Consider the following 23,936-nt stretch of genomic DNA (forward strand, 5'->3'; position numbering starts at 1 on the left):
GGGTCCAGAAAATGTACTTCCTTTTGTAACCCCCTGCATCCCCTTTTCCAAAGGTGTGTCCTCCAGCATTTCTAGGTGAATCTGCAAGTGCTGAGGGGAGGGAGCACCAGGACCCCAGTCCTGCCCGCACGCACACCCCTGCGGGGCGGGGAGCTGGGAACACCTGAGAACCAGGGTCCTGAGTGCAATGCAGGCCCGAACAACTTTTCTTCCCCAGCCAGACAACCTAACTGGCCAACTGTTAGGTGATCCTGCAGATGCCTCCTCGGCACACGAGGGGGGATTCTGAGAAACCTTTGTGGTTTACACTGCAATGCCAGGCTAACATCTGGACCCACATTAGCATGTGGAAACGCAGTTTAAGCTACCAGTTTGCAGCTTGCCCTGCCCGACAGGACATCCTTCCCAGGAGTAGCAAACAAGCCAGACGGGACGAGAGGCTGTGCACAGGGGAGTCTGCTCATCAGAGCGGAGTTCTCTGCGACCTTGCCGGGAGCTTTGTAACAGTCCATCCTGCTGGGCAGGAGCAAGCAGTCCTCCCTGAAGGGGGGCCGACCTGAACTGCCCCAGATTCTGGGCTGGGTCGACAGGGCAGCCTTTTGTGGGCCTCCCTAATGACTGGGCGGTTACTCTTCCCACAAGCCCTTGTTGTCTCTTGTCCAGTGAAACGTGGGATCAACAGTTGCCCTGCAATTCTCTGCCTGTTTTATAAAGCCTCCATTTTTCAAATATAAATGTATGAAGTCTGCGTATAGAGTCCGGTCCTGACAGGAGAGGGTGCCTATGTGACCGTTCCTGCTGAGTCTTACGCTCTTCACAGGGGCACCGAGGGCTCGGATCACACGAAGCCCACCTCCCTGTTGCTTTACCAACGGCCCCACTGCAAGCTTGGACAAAGTGTCTTGGCCAGGAGCTGACCCTGAATGCCAGGAGGAGAAATGGCGTACTTAGGGAAGGGAAAACAAGGGACAGACCTTCACTTAAATACCAAAGCAGAATTACAAATAAAGAACAAATACCCATCATATCAAAAACTAAGCCTTCTGGAAAACTAACCCCTGAAAACAAACTTCGTCACCGGGAAGACTGAACTCATCCCACTGGCCCGCTGGCAAACACGGTGCAATATGATGACTATTTGCACGGCCAGGATCGCATTCATGAGCAGAGCTGTGGCGAACCCTCTGGCAAAGTAGAGGTTCTACCTGAAGAAGGAATCTGCTGAATGTCCCCACCAAGGAGCTGCTTCTCCGGAACCTTATGACATTTGCTCCTCTTTTTCTACTTTAGGGTTTTCAGTGCCAGTGACCACTGAAGGGGAAGAGGATGACCGAGTTACGTTGGTTCATTGCGTCCTTTTCCCATCACAAAGAGCTCCAACACATGAGAAAATAGACACACAGGTAATGATGGCTTACGATCACTTAGTTTTTGTAAGTCTGAGGACAGGTCCAAAGAAAATGTCAAACCAAAGAGACAGCAATAAGCTCTAAGGAGGGACTCTTTGGACAGGGAGTACAAAGGTTGGTCAATGCTTCCTACCGGCTCATGGAAACCTTGGAACTCAGAGGTCCCACAAACAAAGACAAAGAGACAACTTACGATATATTTAGAAGCCAGGGGCAATAAAAAGTTCTATAATAATTTAGTGTACTTAATAAAGATTGGAGAGTCATGTAAAGCAGTTCCCCATTTTTACCCAAGAAAGGTTGGTTTTCTGTTTTGACCCTTGTTCTTCAGATGACTGCCCCAGTTCCCTACATCATTTTGTCTATAGAGATGGCGCCTTGGTATGTAGGCGATATTTAAAAAATACTGGTGGGTAAGTTCACATGTCCCTGCAGTGGACAGTGGGCCCCAGCAGAGAAAACACAGACTAGCGCCTGGGGCTGCTAGCTCTAGAACTGGCTCTGGGGCCTTAATTGTTGGATCAATCACCTAGTTTTTACAACTACAAAACAGGAGGGAGATGACCTCTTGGTCCCTTCCCCAGTAAGGGAGAAAGTAAGTGGTTCACGCCTGAAGGTGTTTCATGACGGACACACCGAAGAGGGGAGTCGGACTCAGCCTCTATTTTACGTTAAGTATCCCCCCCTTCCTAAGGTGCAGACTTATATCCTTACTGTCTAAAGCAAAAAAGATGTCAGATTCTCTAATATTTATGCATAGGACCTATTCCCTAACTCCCTTTCTCTCAATTTTGTACTTGTACTTTTTTTAAACTAATTTTTCCTAGTTCCCATTAGTTTCTTTTTAAATCTACATGTTGCAAGGAGAAGCATTCTTTTATTCATGAATGCAGTGTTATTTAAAACCGGCTAGGAGCAGAACATATACTTCGTGTTGGTGGACATTCTAGTGTGTTACTCTGGGAAGTAAGAGGCCTTTGCAAAGAAACCTGGAACCGGAGAGTCCTGTTTAGTGTAGGGCTTGGTCAGCTTAAAGTAGCCACACAGACAAGGAGAAAAATGTCCTGCTCTGCCTTAAGTATACTCATTTTCTCCTTCCAAATTATGGTTTTGAAGGTCTTAAGGACCTGACAGTGTGACCCATCCATTTTCAAAACCCTTTCCAACTTGTACATCAAGTCACACACATACTATTCTTTCTGGGACATTTCAGCATTGCTTAGATGGTCGTTTCTGTTTTCTGAACTGCGCCCACTGCTCACAGCGGGGGCTCGGGTGGGTGATGAGGGCACCTGAAGGGCAGGAGCCTTCTCAGGTGAGTCATTCCCGAGGCGACTGCAACCCACCGTCCCAGGGGTCGCCTCCGTGTGGGTGAGTCCCACCTGGGATGCATTGTGGTATAAATCAACATCACATTCAGAATCTGGAAATTCGGTGTGGACCAAAGAACTACCATGATTAATAAAGACGGTTCCGTCCATCCGTTCTCATGTAACCAGGGCTCTGTCAACGCTAAGGAGGAGGCACGGCACCCCCAGCCGCTGAAGGGCTGAGCCGCATCGGCCTGGGACAGAACCGTGCCTGCAGCCTGGTTCTCATCCTTATGTGCTCGGATCGTGCTGCAAGCCGGCTTTCCCCAAGGGCTTCTATGAATGAGCATCTCCCCTTATAAATCGGAAGGATGAAAATCCTAATAGCAATAGAGCATTTAATTTTGAGGAGGTGTCTGTCAGGCAGTCCTTTGGAAAAACTAATCTCAGAAAAATAAATGGTACCTGAGGCAGGGCTTTGGATAAACCCCTGCCGGGACCCGTCACTAACTGCTGTGGCACAGGTTCTGCTCCGAGTGTAAAACCAAGTCTGCTTATACATCTATGGGGTAACACCCTGTCGGTCCCTACTGTGTGCCAAGCAATGTGCTAGGAGCCTGGAATCCGGAGAAAAATGCGGGGCGCTCTTTGACCCCACCGGGGGCTCGGCTGGGACCTGGGCCCACACGGCCCGGAGGTGCCCACGCGGAGCCGAACCGTCCTCCCCTCATCTCCGCAGACTTACGCAGCCCAAACATAAGAGACTTGGGGTGTATGTCAGCTGCTGTCCAGGCTGGGGAAACCTCAAAAAGGAGTAACAATCCCTTTAACTCAGCTGAGTATTAAAAAAAAAAAAAAAAAAAAAAGCTCTCAGAAGCCCTGGAAGTCACACCACATCAGGGGTGTTCGCTAGGGGCAGGAGGGGCATGTGGCCCTTGGACTTTCTGTCACCCCGGGGACGCAGCCAGAGTCCGGCAGGGCCCAGCCGCTGGGTCTCGAGGCTGAGGACACCGAGGCCAGAGTCATATCGTAGTTGGCACAGTCCCGTCCCCTGCTGCCTCGCGCACTTACGCCGCATTACCATCGCCAACGCTGATGGCCTTGAATGCGCAACGACATTATTTAGGTCAGGACTCGGCAACTAAAAGCCACGTGACTGCTTCCTGGTTCTGCGTTTGTTTCCAGAGATTGAGCTGGTGGCGATTCTACTCATCTCTGGAGCGCGTGCAGTAATGGCACCGCCTGGGCAGCGCGACCCCACACACTTCGCCCTCTGTGAGTTATCTCTGCATTCGTTGGGGACAGACAGCAAGCCTCCTTTCACCGGTCACTCTGATTCCTTCTTATAGAAGGTGGGAGTATAGACCAATACTCTTTATTTTGGCCTCTCCTGGGTCATCAATTTTAACTAGCCAAATTAGACTATCTCCTTTTCTGCCAAGTTATCAATGGGCTCAAATTAGGTTATCTCTTAGTTAGGCCAATATATGTATATATATAGTAATTTAACAGGATTTTAAGAAACATTACAACTAGGAGCGACTTGCCTCTAGAGTCTATTACACACAGAGAAATATCCTGAGGGAGGGGTATTTTTAATTTTAGTTTTTTTTTTAACCAACTTAACCAGTTGATGTTTGCTCATGGATACAATTTGAGGAAAATAATCTTTTCAAGAAATTGAAGAATGATTTTAGAAGGATGGTTGCTACTGGAATTGGCTTTGACTCAGATCAGCTGCTGTTCTTGGAGATTCTTGGTCAAAGCACCCAGAGACCTGGCACTCATTCTAGACTTTTCCCTCACAGCGCCGTCGCACGCCGTGGTTCGCACCCTCCAACGTCCGGTGCCCTCATCCCCAGGCCTGTGGATGGTTAAGACCACCTTTGAACAGTTTCCAGCCCTGCTCGGACCAGAAAGGCAAGCCAACTTATGTCACTTGCCCCTTTTAAAAGAAGCCTGCTCTACGTCCTGTTGGCCTAGAGAAAGGAGCCCGGGCCCCGACTGGTCAGCACTGGGCCCCCAGGGCTACCTCTGGGCCCGACACACAGTAAATGCTCTAAGTATTTGTTGAATGTCCCCCAAGGTCTTCCGTGACCAGGCTCCTGCTGCCCTCTCCAGCCATATCTGGGGCTTCCCTGCAGCCATACGGGATTCCTAAGATTCCCGGACTCTTCTGGCTGTCTCTTGCCTGCTTTTGCACCAGCCGTACCTTCCACATAGCACAGTTTCTCTGCTTCGGCTCACACCTGCCTTCTCATACCACATCTGTGTGCAAAACTCTGTTTCCTCTCTCACTGGGAGAATATGCTGCAGCCCTCTCTCAACACAGCCCCTAGCCTCTGATCAGTCTACAAAATCCTCATTTTCCTCCAGGCTGGAGGTTGGGCTGGGATTGGAATGTGTCAGGTCTCAGACTCAGGGGGCACGAGGCTCGTGTGGGTTTGGGACGGCAGGTACCGCCTCCAGACTTGGGCTTGGGTCCCGAGGATGATCCTGGTATTTCACTCATTCCCATGACAGATAAAAGAGGTGTTTGTGGGCTGGCCAGGGTACCTAAGTTTAATAATCCACAAACCTTAATAAAGCTACCCCCAAAAAGATTAATTATTGTTTCAAGGGGGAAAAAAATGTTTTCCATCCATAAACTGGAAACCTGGCCTTCACCACCAGTTCCCTCTTCCCTGCCTCTTTCAAAAGGAACTCTTGGTCGGAACTCTCTGACCTTGACGTGAAAGTCATCGCTAAGAGGCTCTAAGACCTCTTACACATATGTTACCCCATTTTTCACTTAATGACTGGTCAAATATACTAGTTGAAAAGACTAAGCTCTTGCTATAACCAGAGTAACTTGTGGGATTACAGCAAGCAGGCTCAGGCTACCTTCCTCTTGATTTTCTGAGAGCTGTTCTCGGGTAAAAGATGTAGACTTCCTTGAGTAGAACTTTCCTATTTATTGTGGTTAATACAGAAATCACAAAGCATGCAGTCCTGGCACCGTAAACCTTTGAACACGACATCTATGAAATTCTGTTGTCTTTTCAAATTTTCAGGAACATTTCTTTTTGCTATATTTATCACATTTTCCAAAATACGAAAATGTTCTTTTTATTGTACATGTTGACTACATGTGAAAAATTGACTCTGGTTCTATTTCTTCAAACTCTCCCTTTATTAGCAACAGTTGTGTGGTGCTGTCAAGAAGAATTTTAAGACGAAAATACCACATTTGGGGAGTGGACACATCTGTTTTACTTTGCCGTTTTATTGTTTTATTTCTTGGGATATGAATTCACAACTATCTTGTAACTGAAGACTAAAGAAAAAACATGTGTTGGTACATCTGATTTCTGCATTTTTTTTCATTCAGGGGAAGTTGCCTCCCTCAGCTGTCTGCCAATAAGTAATAAATGGGGACTTGGCGAAAAGTTTATTTAAGTTGGCTTTATTAAGCCAACAAAATAAAGAAATCAAGTATGGGACAGGCAGAAAAATCTGTTCCTTTGAAGTCAATAAAAATCCATCTCCTTAATCCTTTTTTTATTCCAAGCAGTGGTGATTTTTCTCAACTGACTCACTGAGAACCTTGATTTTAGCCAATCTGTCTTGCTTAGTTATCCCTCTCCTCCAAAGCTTCCTTAAGAAGCATCTTTTCCCCTTGACAAGCATCATCTTTTACACCGGCAGAATGGTGCACCTGGGTATAAACATTCTCGACTTTACCCTGGTACAGATTTAAGAAACAGGTTTTTAATGTGGGAATCCACTCCAAAAACCCCCTTTTCCATACATACCCAACCTATCCTCTTAAGGGCCATGAATCATGCAGAGCACATACATAAAAATACATTCATTTCATGATGTTATGCTTGAAAAGAAGGGCATTATCCGGGTAGAACAAACACACATACTGACTTTAAGATACTCAAGGTCTGGTATCATCCAGTAACCTTCGGGTGTATGTAGCGCAAGAAAAGAATTCCTTACCTAAACTGAAAAGCACCAAGAATTTCAGACACACGAACTCTCGTTGATCAAACTGGAGAGACCGAAGCTTTGCCACTAATTCCTGTGCGTGACTCATGAGATTGTTGAGGGCGGCCCCCGCTTGTGACGCTATTATGGAATAGTCCACCTGCAACAGAATCACAGCTTTAACGACTATCGGAATCAGAAATACGTATTTCCCTTGAGACGTTTGGGACTGTGGGTAAAAGCAGACTGCAGGATCCGTTTATAACGGAGGGGACTTTTCCCATAAAGTGGTCGGGGGTATTCCGATTGTAACATGGATCCTCAGCAACCTGGTCCATCTCACCACTCTGCTAACCTTTGTAGGGAACGGGTTTTGACTCCCTTTATTTTACAGGTATATTATCTTTATCTTTTTTCTGTTGTGAAACTGCATTATCACATAAGATTCACATGTTTAGCTCTCATGAGTACATTTAAAGAAAAATACACTACACACAAAAAGTGAATCCAGGACAGAGTTCTATGAGCACACAAGGACAGTAACGAATATAGGAGTGGAGTGAAGGCAGAGATGTTTCCATTTTTATGAAGAGATATATTTTAAAGTAACCATCGTTCAAGGCTGCATGCTTATGTGATGAAGGAATCACAGGTAGATTAGTTTGGTACTTCTTAAAAAGCTACGACTACTGTTTTCACAGGATTACTGATATATTCCTGTCTAAAGACAACAATGATCTTAGGAAGAAGAGTAACTTCTGAATTTGGAGAAATAACAAAAAAGCTTATTACCTTGTTTACTTAAAAGGTGCTTCGATGCACCATGTCATATTATTCACGGGGGCAGAAGAAATTAAGTTTATAGCGATAAGCTGACATGCTGGATGGCTGTGGACGGATGCCCTGGCTTGGCTGCTGCAATCACAGTGCGTGGGGAGAGCCCGGCTGGCACCTGACGTTCTGCTCCCACCTGCCTTCCTGGAGAGCTCTTGGGCAACCAGATCCTCTTTTAGGTGCATTTAATATTTGCAGTGGCAGCAAATTTGTCTGGGAGGCAAGCCCTCACCTGCCACTCACGGAGAGCAGACTGTATTAAATTTTTATATTTATTGACATTTCATTACCATAATTGACTGCATTTGCTTCTCTAGGAGAAGGCACAGGGCTGCCTCCTAAGCAGGAGAACTAGTCCCCTGAGTAGAATTTGCAATTAAAAACGAGGCAGAATGGATTTTTTTTTTTACTGTGTAAATATGATGAGTTGAATTTTCAGCTTTAACTAGAGAATACTGGGTGTACAGAAACCTTTATCAAGAGTGAGAAAAATTATGAGTGAGTGGAAAGACGACCCCCAAAAGTGTCCATCAGTTTATGTGGCCTCAACTACGCCACTGTTAGTGTGTGTTCTAGGAGGCTCTCCCCTCAGACCCAGCACTGTCCCTGTTTTGTCCCTGGGCAGGCATCTGTCCCTTAAATGTAAACATCAAACATTCTGAGAACTCCTTGGGTTTCTGCTTGAGAACGTGTGAAGGGAAAGGGCTGGTTACCAGGCAGCCTGAGCCCTGAGCTGGAAGCAGATGCACAACACAGAGCACATCATGAGGATCGGCCTGGCACCAAAGGGACATCTCAATGGTGCTGCCACACGTTCCCTTACAGAACTTCCTACCCGAAGGACTCCTCCTTAGAAGTGGGTGCCTGCGCCCTAGATTCTTCAAAACCTGCACATAGTCCAGCTGCTCCAGGGGATGATGATGGTAACACAGCCGACAAAGAGGAGACGGGGGAGACGATGGCGAGGAGGCCCAGCAGGGCCACACAAGTGGAAGGAACCCGACATGGAGGAGGCGGCGATCCCGGCCACCGCGGCCACTTGAGAGCCGAAGTGCCTTGGGCTCACCATGTGAGTCTCCGTCCCTGGGTGTCCTGACGGCTGAGCCAGGTGACGACAAGGTGCCGCCCACGTCTGCGGTTCTCAGGGCGTGAGGGTAGTGGGGACATGCCACCTATTTAAGCTCGGAATCCCAATGAATGCTCACTGCTCCTGTAGCTTAGTGTGCACAGAGTGCATTTTAACCCAAATCACTACACTCCCTAAACCAGGAGCTATCCTGAAGCAAATCACAAGTACGTCGGTAATAATATTTTTAATTTTTAAGACAGGGTTAAATTTTGAAATGTTGTTCTGACAGCCGTGTAATGAATTTAGCTACTAGAACTTCCCACCTGAAACTGCAGCACATAACTGAAACGAACCTCAGCACTTTTTTTGGATGGGTTAATTAAAATTCAGTATGTGTGTACTTTTAACAGGTGTGTAATAATAAATTCAACTATTACAACTTCGCACTTAAAAAGAATGCCCTGTAACTGAAAGGGACTGAATTTGTTTTTTAGAATCCTGTATGCAGTGAGTAGCCTATAGTGAGATGGACTTTGGGAAATGTTATTGCAACAAGTTTATTGCTATATATTTATTTACACACTAATTTGAAAGCTCAAACATGCTTATTAAATAGGGGCTATGGTAACCCTTCCTTCAAGGATAATTTATCAAACCGCACAACTCTGAAGGAGGACAGGTGATTCATTCCTGAAACAGCACACAGATCTGCAACTTCCTTACATTTTATTACAAACGTAATTATTTTTTCATTGTTGAATGCAGAGTTTGAGCTCATTTCATGAGCAGCTGGCCTTGTCTTTTATGTACTTAGTAAAATTAATTTATTGCTCGCTTACATGTAATCTTTGTGCCATTAAATTCAAGGCAAATATTGAAGAAATACTATAAGCTGATGTCCCCTTTGGATAAATTTCACTCATCATGAAGGTAGAAACACTTTAGCTAAATTGCTTTTGGTTCTATTAGCTGAAATTTTTAATGACTTGTAAGATGCCTGTCACTTTAATATGATACACAATAATAGAAGATAATGAATACATTGCCGGCAGACCGTTCCCTTAGGATGATATTACAGTGGCTGTTAATTAGCTACAATATGCAAATACGAAAAGTGACCCACTTCAAAGTACTCAATTGTTATTTTATGTATATATATATATGTATATATACAGATAGATACAGGAGGAAAAAGCCAGAACCTGGTACCAAGGAGCACCTGGGACCTTGCATTCCTTAGTTGGTGGAGAAGAGCTGCTATGAAGTACTATGTGGGCATGATACACATGCTTTAAGGTGACAGCAAATTGCTCCCCTTTGTGTCAGGACTGTGGCCCCACTATTACAGGCTGAAGCACATTCAATATTACTATTTACCAAAGTACTCAGAATTAACCTTTTCATTTGTTCTAAAGGAATCATCACAGGGCAGTTGAGAAAATTCTACAAGCAAACCTGGAAATTTATGGAGTGATTTGGGAGCATTTCTGGCTAAGGTGAGGCTGAAAAAAGGTAGTGGGGTTTAGTTAAAATGTTACCCAGCAAGCCCGTGTCCCTGGCTCCCCTGCCCCTGGGAGGTCTGAGCACTGTCACCTGCCTCCACCTGTGAAGGAGGGGTGGGTGCGGCACCCTCACTTTATGGGTAAGGCGCTGCCTTCCGGAAGCCAGATCTGACAGCTTCCAGTGACCACCTGATCCCCTCTCACTTCCCCTTCTGGACCTTCTCCCGACTGGCCTGACCCTGCGTCGGGGGCTTACCTGGGAAAGGGCACAGTGCAAAGGTCAGTCATCAGTCAGCCCATGAACTACACCCCTCACACTGGGGGCAGGATGGTGTCCGATTTCCCCTCCCATCTCTGCCTTCCCTCATTCATCAAGCCTTCAGAAACCTTTTTAAATTAACGGAATAAAGTATCCCCTCTCGTAGAGGGCAGTGGTAAGCAGCACGAAAAGGAAGTAATGCCATTTAATTTGTTTCTGTGGTACCAGCATCATGACTTGACACAGTGTGTCACGGAGGCCGACTTCTATCAGTTTAAGGTCTCTCTGCACAGATCCACCGTGTAGTTCCTTGGCAGAGAATTATTTTATTTTGAAAAGTCAGAAAAGCCCTCATTTAAAATACATTGTCTCCAAAAACTGAAAGAGAACACTTGGTGTAGGGTGGTGGTGTCATGATTTTTTTTCCCCCTAACTTTCCCTTAATGCTGAAATAATTTTACCATAGTCAGTAATCATAACATTAAAATTGCTTCTGGAAAATTCAAATTTATTTTTACAATGTGTTTACAATGCCCCACCAAAAAAATTTGGGGAAATTAACGTATTTAGGCTAAATAAAAAGAAGTGAATTTGTTTTGCTTGGAAATTCCATACAAGCTGTCAGGCCCTGAAATTACCCGAGGAACCCCCCCTTCCCCCCAACGGAGATCCTATGCTGAAAGTTAAGTCCTGTGGCAACTGTGAATTACACCGACAGGCAGTATATGGCGTGTTGATTAAAGACACCAACTTTGGCACTGGCTGCCTAGATTTGAATATTCTACCAAACTCATTTGTTGTGCTTTGACCTTGACTCAACTACATCACCACTCCTTGCCTTAGTTCCTCATCTACATGAGGAAGATAATAATAGTGTTTTCCTCATAGGGCTGGTGACTCCATAAACGTCAGCTTTTTACTGCAATTCTCTGAGACAGATTCCATTATACGCCCCACTGCACAGGCGAGAACAATGAAACTTGAGAGGTAGAGAGACCAGCTTGCGTTAACACAGCCAGTCCAAGATCGGGGATGGAGACTTGAACACACGTCATTGTGAGACTGAATACTTCACACCCCCACACACACCATTTTCACACCAGAGAGCAAGCCGTCTGCGCTAGTCATGGACGTATATGCTACCTATAGTTTAAATGTTATTAGACTATAAATACAATGAAGAGGAAGTTCTCTATTTTTTTTGCTTTCAACTACTTCCATTATCTTTTTAAAAATCATCCCCCCATAATACTGCTTTTTATATTTCTTACACTTAATATATTTCTATCTTTCCTTTCACCATGTACTAACAATCTTCTTAAAAATCAGTATACACAAATAATAAAGTTTTTTTAACTGTTGACAAGTATCTAGGTTTCCCCACCCTTGCATTCAGGGAAGTGTTTGCCATTCTAAGAAACTTGTAATTAACATTTTCACGTTATCCCCCTGGCCCACAGGGTAGGAAAACTGCACGTCTACTGCAGTAAAAAGCAGTTGATTATAGAACCACTGCTGGTACCTCAGCCCCACGACAGAAAGTTGGAGGTTAGTTATAAAAGGGGATAGATGAGATCTGGGATGTGGTGAGGAGGACGATGTGGGTCTTGAGTCCAAGATAACTTATTTTAATTAAGCACTTTGGTCAAGCATGTCAGTTCCAATTCAGTACAATCAGCTAATATTTACCATGCGCCAAAATATTCAGCACTTAATAGGTGTTGTGCAGACACAAAAATGTCTATGACCCCTCATGAAAGTATCTTCCTCGCTCTGCCGGGAAGGTCATGTGCTTGGGAGAGGCCTTCCTTTGCAGAGCTGTACTTTCATCTTAAGGAACTTCAGGAAGCCCAAAGGTATGTTTAAAATGTTTTGTCTAGCCTATTCCACAAAGGGAAATAAAAAGATCCCCCCATAATTTCCAGGAATGACAACATTCAAGAACTATTAGGCTGTTCACTTGGATCGGATGGGAAAGAGTAGAGAGGAGCTGGACCGAAGCGTGACTCACTTTGCAGCGGGGCTATGAGAACGCAGGCTGCGGGGGGCGCAGGGGACCCACCAGTTCTGCACCGGGCATCCCTCCTCCCATTGTGGCGGCAAAACACAAAGCAGCAATAACTGATACTGAAGATTATCAATACCATCAGTTCCTTGACTGCTCTTGGTTTTGAAAATCAGAGAGGCAAGAAACACACTTTCTCTACTTTTTAAATGGTAATCACCTTAACCAGGGGCAGCATTTAAGGCAAAATGAAACATGAAATGAGGAGTATTTCAAAGAGCAGAAATGAAGTGCTCTGAGGAAGGCTGGCACAAACCCATTTGATTTCTGAAACCCAAAAGTAAATGAAATCAAATTAATTTGTGGGTTGGTTCCTAGCTGGGCAGGACTGGGGGTGGGCAGCTGGGGGTCTCCCCAGAGCTCAGACTCTGGAAATGGGTACTTCACCTCCAAAGACGTGGATCACTGGATGAAAATGGTAAACAAAATCTGAGCACACAGGAAGTCGAACCCATTAAGACTTATTTTCTCATCTAGAGAGCTTTCCTCCGAGAGGTGCCCAGAGCAGGGACCAGGCAGGGATGGACACGGCTGGACTGATCTATTTTGCAAAAAACCCCCAAAGAGTGCTTGCCTTTAATTTGATTGGGAAAAGGTGATTTATTAATATGATAAATAAACAGCAAATGATGTGGAGACAGCCTTTCATTTTCAAATATGCACTGCTGTGGTTTCACAGCACATAAACGTTTATGGATGGACGTAAAGATCCCGGTGCCTGGGCACCGACGTACTGAGGCACGGCTGACTCTCCTGCAGTGATGTGTGGACAGCAACAGCCCAATGGACTAAGGGAATCACTGTGGTCCACACATTTATTTTAGCAACACACCAGCTACAGAATGGAAGCTAAGACCTGGGATGTGCCAGAATCCCATAGAGTTGGAATTATGTCCGTGATACACCTTCTCTTCCCCCAGGTACCTAGCAAGCCAACACCTCTCCTACTTCCAAGCCTTTATTCGAGTGTCACCTTCTCAGTAAGGCCCAACCTACCGTTCCTGTTTAGCACTGTAATCTACAGGTCACAGTGCAACGTACACCCACCTGTGTGTGCGGATGCCCTTCTATATAGCGGTTCATTTTTTTTCTTCTTTTATTCAATAGCACTTAGACTGTTAATATATTATAGGTTTGTTACAGGATCATTCTTTATCACCAGCTTCTCCCTGTTACAATGTTACATTTGTGACAGTAGCAATCTTTTCCCACTTTGTTCACCAATACGTGCCAAAGCCCAGAACAGTGACCGGCACACTGTGGGATGTTCAGTCAGTATGTGTGGACTGAATAGCATCCACTCGGAAAGGAGTAGGAACTAACAGTGACTTCCTTTCTGTCTTCCTTTTGAATGGTGGCTGGCTCTTCAACTAAAAGTCCTATCCCTTCTCATGTGCTTGCGTTTATGCCAAATATTTAGATAATGTTATGATTTTTGAATCAGCCTTTCCCACCAATACAATTCCAAATTCGGAAGGATTCCATTTATAAGGTCTTTACATTGCCGACAAACACACGTAGTGGGTTAATGCAGAAGCACGTGGAAAAAGCCCTGGGTACTAATCATTAATTCTGACCTAGCAATTGTTCTGACCCTTCAAAGCACAACTTTCCATCCCAGCCGACTGGAAGCCACGGAATGCTGGTGATCATGTTTGCTTTTACAAGTCTAACTGTAATCAGGGAGCAGGAATGAAGCTCACCGAGTCAGCTTTCCGCAATTACTTACAGCCAATCTCTTCCTTTCAAAGCACACGAGTGCTTCTGACCTAGTTAAATTCCTGCCATTCTGAACATGCTTAATAAAAATATCTTTTTTTTTTTTTTTTAAGTCTCTACACTCACTTGTTGCCCGGTAACCAGGAAGATGGAGCCTTCCTTCCCGTGGACCACTTGCCGGTAGATGTGGTCGAGAATCAAGAGCTCACTCCAGCAGCTCTGCAGCAGCTTCATTTGGTCATCAACCTGCAAGAAGAGTAGGAAGAAAATGTCACTGTTACTACTTTTTTGTGTGTTTACGTAGTTTTCTACATAAGGTAACTCCCTACCGGCAAGGAAGCGTCCACCTACGGTCGCCAAAGACAGATGCTCAGAACGTACATCACTGCTCCTGAAGAATCATTATTTTCACTTGGACGGATACTTTTTAGGCCACATATAAATACTTAAGCTAAGTAATTGTAATCAATGAGCTGCTAGGAAAACGTACTCCATTAGCCCGGCCTACCTAACGCTAATAGAGCTATTAGGGCGGCTTCTGGGAGGCGCGGGCGCCTCAGGCTGTCCTCACCAGACCCCAGGAGAATGGCCTCGAATGGCCTGCGCTGATGTACCCAGAGGTCCATACACGGAAGCGGGGCTGACGTTAACAGTACAGAGACGTGAGCAAACCGCCAGACTGAGGAGGCCCATGCAGAGACCACCAGCGTGACACGCTCCTTCCGGCCCTGGTGTTGAGTGAAGTCCGATCGCGCTACAGACTTGGAACAGAACCGTCACCAGCCGTGGTCTGCTGATCCACAGCTGCTTTACGGTTTGAACATTTTCCCCAAACTCTAAACTTCAGTGCCCCGATGTGACAACCGGGCCGAGAACAGGGCCTCCCCTCATGGATTCAAAGGGAGGCGTGGTGTCACAATGGGCGCCGCACCCACTCGCCATCCTGCCGCCATTCCTCACCAACAAACGTGTACCCAGTTCGTGCACCACCCACACACGCACGGCCGTTGTGAGCGCACGTGGATCCAGGCTGTGGTTATTTAACCCTTGTCACCTTGTGACGTGCACCAGCCAAAGGCCCTGCACCCGAGTGCCATGGCCGTGCTCAGACGCATACTGCACATCTGTCCCTCATGCCGGACGCTGACTTGTGGCCAGTTCTTAAAGTTTTTGTGTATTTCTTTAGATTTGATTCACAGAACATGCCTTTGCAATTAGCAGAAGTGGTACCATTACATTCAATTTGCAGAGGAGAGAACAGGGTCTCAGAGCGGTTTAGTGCCTCCAGGATTCTTTTTCTCTCTCTCAAGCTCTAGTCTGTCTCCAAGTTACACGAAGTGGTTCTAGAATTTTCTAAGCCAAATCAATCGAACTCACCTTTAACAAGTTCATTGCTAAGCGGCCACTCAATGGGACTGGATAGTGGGTGACTCTTAGGAACACACAGTACTGACAGAGGCTTGTGGCCGACCTCATTTCTGTGAGTCCAGGACACAGCGAACACCATCAAGAGAGTGGTGGGCATTTCAGACCCGGAACAAAAACAGGGATTTCAGACAGTGACACACTTCCGAGCCACGAGAGCCTGGCTAGGCCACTCAATTCTCCAAACCTTATTTTCCCACCTAAAAGTATGTGAGGTAGTTCTTGTGAGGATGACACAAGAGGGTTGGTGGGAAATCCCCTTTGTGAAGTGCAAACAACACCCCAGAGCAGGAAGCGCCGCCCAAAGGCCCCCGACTGCCGGGCCACTCACTCTGCTTAGACGGGAAAGGCGACTGCAGAGACTGAAGCTACAGTCAGGCTCTGCGATCAGGAAAAAGCAGCCCCACCATCTCCATCAGAAACACTTCCAACCAGTTAGCCTGCTCTGACCACAGAATTTCATCCATGAAGTTAACAGATATTTCTGAGAGCCCACATTTGGTGGGTGTAAGCGCCAGACCTGGTGTGCAGTGAACAGGTCATGCGGGCTGCACCTTGCGGAGCTCCGTCCCTAGCGGTTTAGTGGCAGTGACGCTCACCCTCCCCTGCAGTGGGAATTCCCTGGAGCCAGGTCATGCTGTGCACAGAGGCAGACACAGACCCCCACAACGTTCTCTGCCGACAGGTGGCACCAGGAATGGTGGTCCACGTCCCAGCACCAGGGACAGATTCCAGGGACCGTCTCTCTCAGATGCTTGGGGTTTTCAAGCAAGTGCACTTTGTTCTGCAGGGTTTTATTATATTCTCATACCAGCAAATATACCATCAGCATCTTATTTCAAACTTATGGGTCCATTGACGGCCCCACTGTACGTTCTCCTCTGTGACATAAGGCTTTAGTTACATACTTAGCACTCTCTTCAGGGCAGTCACAGAGGCCTCCACAGAAACAGTCACCATACGCATCAATGTTGCAAAGCACCTCGAGGTGGCGGGGGACAGACACTCCTCCGAGTGTGCTTAGGGACATCGGGAGGGGGCCACTGAAGGGCATTTACACAGCCAGAAAACGTGGTACTCCCATTTTGCACGTGGGAAGACGGAAGAGCCAGGAGATGACCCGCCGGCCATGGGGAAAGGGAGGAGAGGAGTTGGGGCTCAGCGAGGCCCGTTCCCCGGAGGCATCTCGGGGACGGGCTCTTCCTCTTCGCCCGCGCTGGATGCCGAGCAGCGGCTGAGAAACACCCGTGGTCCCGGTTTGCCACCATCAAGCCATGTCCACACTGCGAGGTAAGAAAACTGACTTTTCCTGGTCTCTTTTCTCTGGGATGCTGAGGATCCACTTCCACACACGGAGTTTTGTCTTGTGTGTAGAAAAGGAGTCGGGTGGATTTTCAGACCTTATTCCTGAGGCTGTGCACGTGGATATGGGAGAGAGACAGTGAGAAGGGGAGAGAGATGGAGGGACGGAGGGAGGGGAGAAGGCGCGGCGGGGGAGGGCCGACTGCCGGAGGGAGGGCACATCCCGCTCCCCCAGGCGGCCTGCAGGTTCCTTACAAGGAGCTGGACATCCTTCACCCCCACTGCTGCCTGTGTCCAGGGGCGGTGGGGCGGTGGACAGGCTTGTGAAGTCCGCATACATTTCCTGGTTCCTCTGCTTCTTCAGAAGTTGCAGCAATAGGCGAAAATGCCCATTGCCATCATCAGCACTTCATTTTTGGTGTCAAATCTTGTGCTGCTCCTGTCACCCTCTCTTCCTTTGTGCCTGACAGAGAATCTCTGTGACAATCTCCCCGTCGTCACAAAGTCCAGCAGCGGCTCCTGCCTCTGGCGCCCCTGGGGTGTGGGGACAGCGGCGATGGCCGGACCTCGCTGTGGCTCCTGCTTGCTGACCCCACCAGCTCAGAAATGCTCCTGAAGGGACGCAGGGCTGCATCGCCCCCGTTCCCACAAGGATCTGCCCCTCGCCTCTGCGCTGCTGGTGCCCAGCCCTCAAGATGAGCGGGCGGGGCGGCTCCTCGGCGTCTGTGGAACGGAGACCACCGTTACCTGACACACGCGTGCCGGAAACCACCGCCGACCCTCTGCACGCGCGGCCGGCCCTTCGTAAAGACTTCTTGACTGATTGTAATTTTAAAGCCCTCCCGAGGAATTGATTGCTTGTTTTAACACTCTCTGAGGAGGTTTTCCACGCCAGCATTCCATTTCAGTATTTTCCATAATTGATTATGTGATATTTTATGTTATCTTGCAACTGGCGAGCGTGCAGCTTCCCAGCACTTCAGTGACATGGTTTTCACGCAGCTCCGCAAACAGAAGGGCAGGTGAATCTGATGACTGACTTGTTCCCTATCTCTCTAGATAAGAAAGGTTGGCAATTTTGAAGGCATTTTTTCTTTGGAAAGCAGGGTTATTGGTGATATGGGGCTGAGGGGGAAGAGGGGAGAAGTAATCTACTACTTTTGACTGAGTTCTCCAGGTGTTCACGCCAGCCACACCACCAGGGTGGCATTTCGGGAGCCCAGAGGGAGGGAGGCACAGCATAATTTCCAGTGTATATCAAAACCTCTCACTAGGCAGTAATACCACTTCATATAATCCTGTGTTATCAGCCATAAAAAAGAAGGACTTATCTCAGAAACCTAGTTACTCATCAGAGAAACTATTCATGCTGATACTGTAGATGAGCGTGTAAAGGAATACAAACCTCATATTGTTAAGGAAGTGCCTTCCCACACCCACAGTGTTAATCATTAGAAACGTGTGCTTTCTCATCAGAACAGAGAATCTGGCAGCAGTCAGAAGGAGAAAAACATGAGGATGGTTCTCAAGCCCACACTGAGCCCCTCAGAGCATCTCTCTCGCCCCTGCCTCACTTTCCCTCTTGCAGGAGCATTTTAAAGTTGATACCATAAATCTCTGAGGTGAAGCTTTAAAAAAGGTATTTCTAGGAAAACATTCTACTGACATGGATTGGAGTTAAAGCTTGGACCTGAACCTATTTTTTGGGGGTCACTGAGTCTGCTGTCCAAGGACTTGTGTTAGAAACTGGGGGGAAATCTAAGACACCAACCCTGGCTCCAGAAACTCATTCCCAGGAGAAGAGCCGGCAGTAAAAAATCTGTTATCATAATCTCATGGGCATAAAAAACCAAGGGGCAGTTTACCTGCTTCATTTCTTGGGGAAACGCCCAGAGCATCAGGGAAGCCCCTGAGAAGGGCACCTTTAAGTAGGCCTTGAAATCACTTAATAAACCCTTTTTCTCCGTACTTCCTATTGGCAACTCTTGGAACAAAGTATTTAAAAAAATGATGCAAAGATTCTTCAGAATCATTACAAACAAAGTCTAGCGATTACTCTGGAAAAAAAAAGAAAAAAAGTCCCTGGAGGTGGCCCTCCATTTCTCTACCCTTCCTCCTGTGGCAATGACGACATTTATGAGGTCTATGCAGAAGCAGGGGAGCAAATCAAAACCAAGACAAGTTGAGACCAACTTCACAAATCTTAGCAGGAACCTGCTCTGGGCAAGGCGGCCCCACAACTGCTTTCCCCCATTACTGTTTGGATAAAGAGCGCTGATGACTTTATCTGCCAACTCTATAATAAACTGCTACAAAGTCCAACAAAAAGTGATTTCACATTAACAATGATTAAACAAGAGCTAAAAACAATACTGTACAAGAGAAGTAACAGCCAGTCAAACTCCCCTGTCAGCTGTTGCAACAGCCACGAGATTTATGACCAGAAGTCCTTCCCTGTCCTGAGATAACTGGAGTGACTCGCATGTCCTTTCTAATTGGGTGGCTGTGGGTTCACAACACAAAGACCTATCTGTCAACACTTGGCCAGGCAGCCAAGCTATTCTGGCCCCTTTCTATGTTCCTCCAGTGGAGCAACAAAGAATTTTTCTCTTCCTCTGGGATCTCAACTCTCTTTTACAGGAAGGAAGCAGGAGACAGAAGGGTCTAAATGCATGGCATCTGCACATTTTTTCATTTCCACGATCCCTTCTGACCTACATGCATGTCACCCGCCATCTGGGTCATGACCAATAGTCCACAGAATCTAGGACCTAGGAAAGTCTACATGCTTCCTTCCATCTCTTGTTCTAAGTCGTCATACACACCGCCAGTAGAATCATCTATTTTGGTCACGATTGCTTTGGACAGGAACGCCTTCCCAATTCCCAGATTTCCCCTCGAAGACCTCGACCAAACCAGACCTCCCTCACCAGCGGGTGCCTGCTCATCCGTCAGGCGAGGGCAGCCGGGGCAGCCAGAACCGAGGCTGTCAAGGTTGCTAAGTGGCTGTCATGCAGCTGATACCCTTCATCTCAGGGAAATGGAGCCACGTCAGCCCTGCCCCGCGGCCACATGATTATGTCCAGGGAGATAGGAGCGTGGCTGCCAAGTAAACAAGCCCGCTGTCAGCAGAGGGAGGAGAGAGAGAATAAAAGACACTGGCCCCTACTTCTCGACGCCCTCACTGCAGCCGCCCCGCAGAGGCGGTCAGAGGTCCTGAGTCTTGGGAACCCTAGGGAGGCACTCTGCAACCCAGGGTCCAGGACCCGGCACCGACTGCCATGAAGACTCACCAGAACAGGCTCAACAAATCCTGTTTAAGAAATCAGGAATGGTGGGATTTGTGTTGGAGGCCTTCCATCAAAAATTAATTACATTTCTAACAAAGTCTAATGCTTCCAAAGGTAAGTTTCACTTATCCTGAACATTCGTAGGCCTGGTATAGCTTATTTCCTAGGGGATGCCAAATGCAGTTATTTATATAAAGATGTGTTAGTGCCAGATACTCAGTGACGATTTTTGGGGGGAGATGAGACTGCATAGTGTACACAAATGTCAAATATCATTACTGACATAGATACCACCAGACAACATAACGTAACTTAGCCGACTGCTTTCAAGTAGAATGGTAGCTACGTTCTCAGAGTGTCAAACTGAAGGACGCATTTTTCCCAGTTTTGATTCCCCTTCTTACCCACGTTACAGAAAGCTTCTTGTTGAAGTATCAGTGAACCACCTGCTAAGTGTAATCGCATCCTCTCTGGGGGGTCAAACAGGAATCTGCACTCCAGTCCTGGTCTTCTGTGTCTACTGTCCCACAGACGGCCACGTGCAATTTACACAATCTGATTAAGGTGGGCCCTGACAGGTCATGAGATTTTCCTTGTGTCTTAGGGAATCGATCTCATTCCACTGCTCTGAGTTCAAAGCATGTACAGATATAAAGGGACGGGGAAAAGGGGAGTTTCTGCTCCTCAGAGAATGTCAGCTGTGCCCACACTTCCCCAAAGAGTTGCTCTGACATCATGAGAGCAGCAGCTGGGGCAATTCATCCGGTGGCATGCAGCCCTTTGCAGAGTACAGAGGACAGGAACTGGCACAACGATGAACTTTATGGCTGCCCCAGCCTCGTCTTTAGTGAGACTGGTATTAAAAAGGACAGTTCACATGAGGGCATGGTTAACCTAGGAGCCATGTACCTTGTCAGACTATGGACGTACCCCCATCAACAATAAATCCAACAACATATATTATTGTTGGGTGCTAGTAAGACTTGAATGAATGTAAGGCCTAGTTCTTATTTTCAAGGAACTTATAAATGAACTCAACAAACAAGACATATCCATGCCAAATAATTTGTGTACAATGTAACATGAAAGGTGTTAAACACTGTGGAACCAGTAATTAGAAAATGAGTATGTATATATATATATATGTTGTGTATCAGTGCATGTATATAGGTCATATCCTCAAGAAAAAGATTTTAAGTTTATATTTACCTATAATAAAAGATGAGTAATGAAATAAGTAAGAAAATGGAAATGACGGGAAAATAAGTCAAAGCCAAGAATAGCATCCGCCCCATAACTAAGCTCCATGAGGGTTGTTTCAGTTGTTGGAAACGGGCTGGTTTGCTTTCTTGTAGCCAGAGCACCATTACTAACGTTAAAATCAGGCAGTCACAGCTTCTCCTAGTGCTGGGCTCCCGAGAGAAATTGCTATGGCTTCTCAGAGGAGGGTTCCAGATGCAGTGAACTGGATCTGGTAACATCCTCTGCACTTCCAGATGCAGGCACCTCGGCGGCCAGTACTTAGCTACACGGAGCGCAGGCTGCTCCTTTTAAGGCTGTTGGCAATGTTGAAAGGGGCCAAGATGATCTGGTCCCAGGACACAATTTTCTAATGGTGTTTTCCAAAGATAAACAGAGACAATTCAGAAATAGAGAGCATTATGTATTTTTAGGCCCCTCCATTAATAGCAGAGTTCAGGACCATTTCACACTGTAAAGGAAATGGATGGACGGGCTTTGTCGCTCGGAAACCTGAGTTCATATCTGGGAATTCCCATCGCGCACCTTTGGGCAAAACATTCAAACTTCTTGAACCTCAGCTGCTCTCACAGCCGCAGTTTTTGTTCGAGGAGATAAACGTAAATGTATCCAGTTCAGTGACCAGCACCCCACTAATGGTAGTTCAGTCTACCTCCAAATATATAAAAGAAGGCAAAATGTAAGAGGTGCTAAATGAAGTACAAAGGAAAACATTTCAGGTGATAAAAAGGGGTCGATGAGTGAGAAAAGCATAATTTAGAGGTAGATTAATGTGAAATACCTTCCAGCGTTTTTCTCTTGCTGAGTGTTGTTCATGAGGAGGACCACCGCCCGTCCCCTGCTCCCTGGCCCAGGGCTCCCCTCGGACCGTCTGAGCCCAGCTCCTCGCCCTTCTGACCAGGCGGGTGTCACTGCCCCCAGCAGCAGAGCTCCGGGCATGCAGGGGGCCCATTACCTGGGCACCAGCGATGAAGACGGACGTTAAGGGAGTCCTTGGGGTACCGGAGTGGGAAAGAGGGGGAAGCGGGGGGTCACCGGGCATGCCGTAGGCTCTATTAGGACCCGAAGGTCTTCGTGCAACTTCTTCCTTTGTAAGACGCATTTCAAAGCCAGAAAAAAAAAACATTATTTTTTTTAGAGGCTACAATGTCCTTGGTCCCTTCTGGCTGGCAGCTCGATCAGGCAGTTGGCCAAAGAAAGGAGGAAAAGAACCCTAATGGCCTGAATATCCCTCACCAAAAATACAACCCAAATCAGGGCAGAGGCCGGGAGAGGCCCCTGCAGCCCGATCAGCGGTGGGAACTCGCTGCGGACAAAGGCTCCTTGGAGGACTCCCCCGGCCCCAGCGACACGCAGGGGACCCAACCCGGGCAGTGTCCCTCTCCCCTTAAGAGTCCCATCACTCAGCGTGCGGTCAGAGGTGCCCAGAGACGGGTTCGTGTTGTAGTGGTGGCAACAGAGGGCAGAGCTCCAGGGGTCAGAGGTTCGGCCCCAAGGCGAGGATGGTCACTTCCGGGCAAACCCAACGATTTCTGCTTTGCAAACATCTCTCAGTAGTGTGTATTGGGAAATATTCACTCCGGTGCTCTAAACACAGTGTATGCACACCACAGACAGCTCCCACCCGACGGCCTGCCTCCGGAGCTGCGAAGGGCACCCCCACCCTGTCTGGATCACACCCTGGTCCCGCTGGCAGCAGGGCTTTCTCTTGATCGGTGCTAAAGGGACCGAGTAACCACTTTAGTTGAACCGCTTCGTGTTCCAGAGGGAACTCGGGCAGGCGGGCTGGGATGTGCGTGCGGTGGCTCGGGCACTGGCGGATGGGGATCCTGGTGCTCTGGTCCTGCCCCCAGGCTCTGCCACTACGATCTTTTTCCTATAGGAGAAAAGAACAGTCTTCCTCCTTTTCTCTCTAGAAGTTGGTTTTTTAAATACAATGTTGCCTTAATGGTCTTCCTGCAAGGGAATACATTAGTAGCCACTTAACGTCTATTTCAAATATAAAGCAGCTTGTAATTTGAGAAAAAAAATCCTTTGGAAATATAAAAACACAGATATCAAATGACAGAAACTTGGAATTACCTGGACATAAATTCTAGACAGATGCTCTCTATTTGGGAGAAAAGATTAGGAAGGGTGACATGGATGGGGGAGCGGGGGGTGAGCTAAGGTACAGCGTTTACTTAATCCCAAGGGGGCCTGATTTGGGCCCCAACTGAGGCAGAAATGAGGTTCTCTGGGGTGAACTGGAACCAAAATGCAGGAGGGGTCTAGTGATAAAAGGATTATGCTCTCTTCAAATTTTTGAGAATCCAGATTATTATATGACATGACTGACTAGATATTCCTCTCAAGATACTTGGGCAAATAATAACTTAACAGAACTTGGGACCTTTTCCCTAGTATCCCACAGGTAACTCCATCAGGAGGTGTCCCATTTGGTCACAACTGATCCAGTGGCACCCTGTCACCATCGGTGGGAACCAGCTTCCCCCCCTGGCGCAGCACTTGGGGTTC

General features: G+C 47.1%; 1 protein-coding gene across 6 annotated transcripts in view; it reads right to left on the minus strand.

Moving 5' to 3' along the window:
• The window catches only part of NR5A2 (nuclear receptor subfamily 5 group A member 2), a 118,085-nt gene that overhangs the window by 41,502 nt on the left and 52,647 nt on the right, over nucleotides 1–23,936 (minus strand). For 5 of the 6 annotated variants that reach the window (XM_036909458.2, XM_036909452.2, XM_036909453.2 and 2 more), the window contains 2 exons: nucleotides 14,269–14,388; nucleotides 6,707–6,854 (listed from right to left, as the gene is read on the minus strand). In XM_036909458.2, coding sequence (XP_036765353.2) covers nucleotides 6,707–6,854; nucleotides 14,269–14,388 — 268 coding nt within the window. The remainder of the gene's footprint in view (nucleotides 1–6,706; nucleotides 6,855–14,268; nucleotides 14,389–23,936) is intronic. The other variant, XM_036909454.2, reaches the window with a different exon arrangement.

Source organism: Manis pentadactyla, chromosome 9, assembly GCF_030020395.1.
Source record: "Manis pentadactyla isolate mManPen7 chromosome 9, mManPen7.hap1, whole genome shotgun sequence".
Classification (NCBI taxonomy): domain Eukaryota; kingdom Metazoa; phylum Chordata; class Mammalia; order Pholidota; family Manidae; genus Manis; species Manis pentadactyla.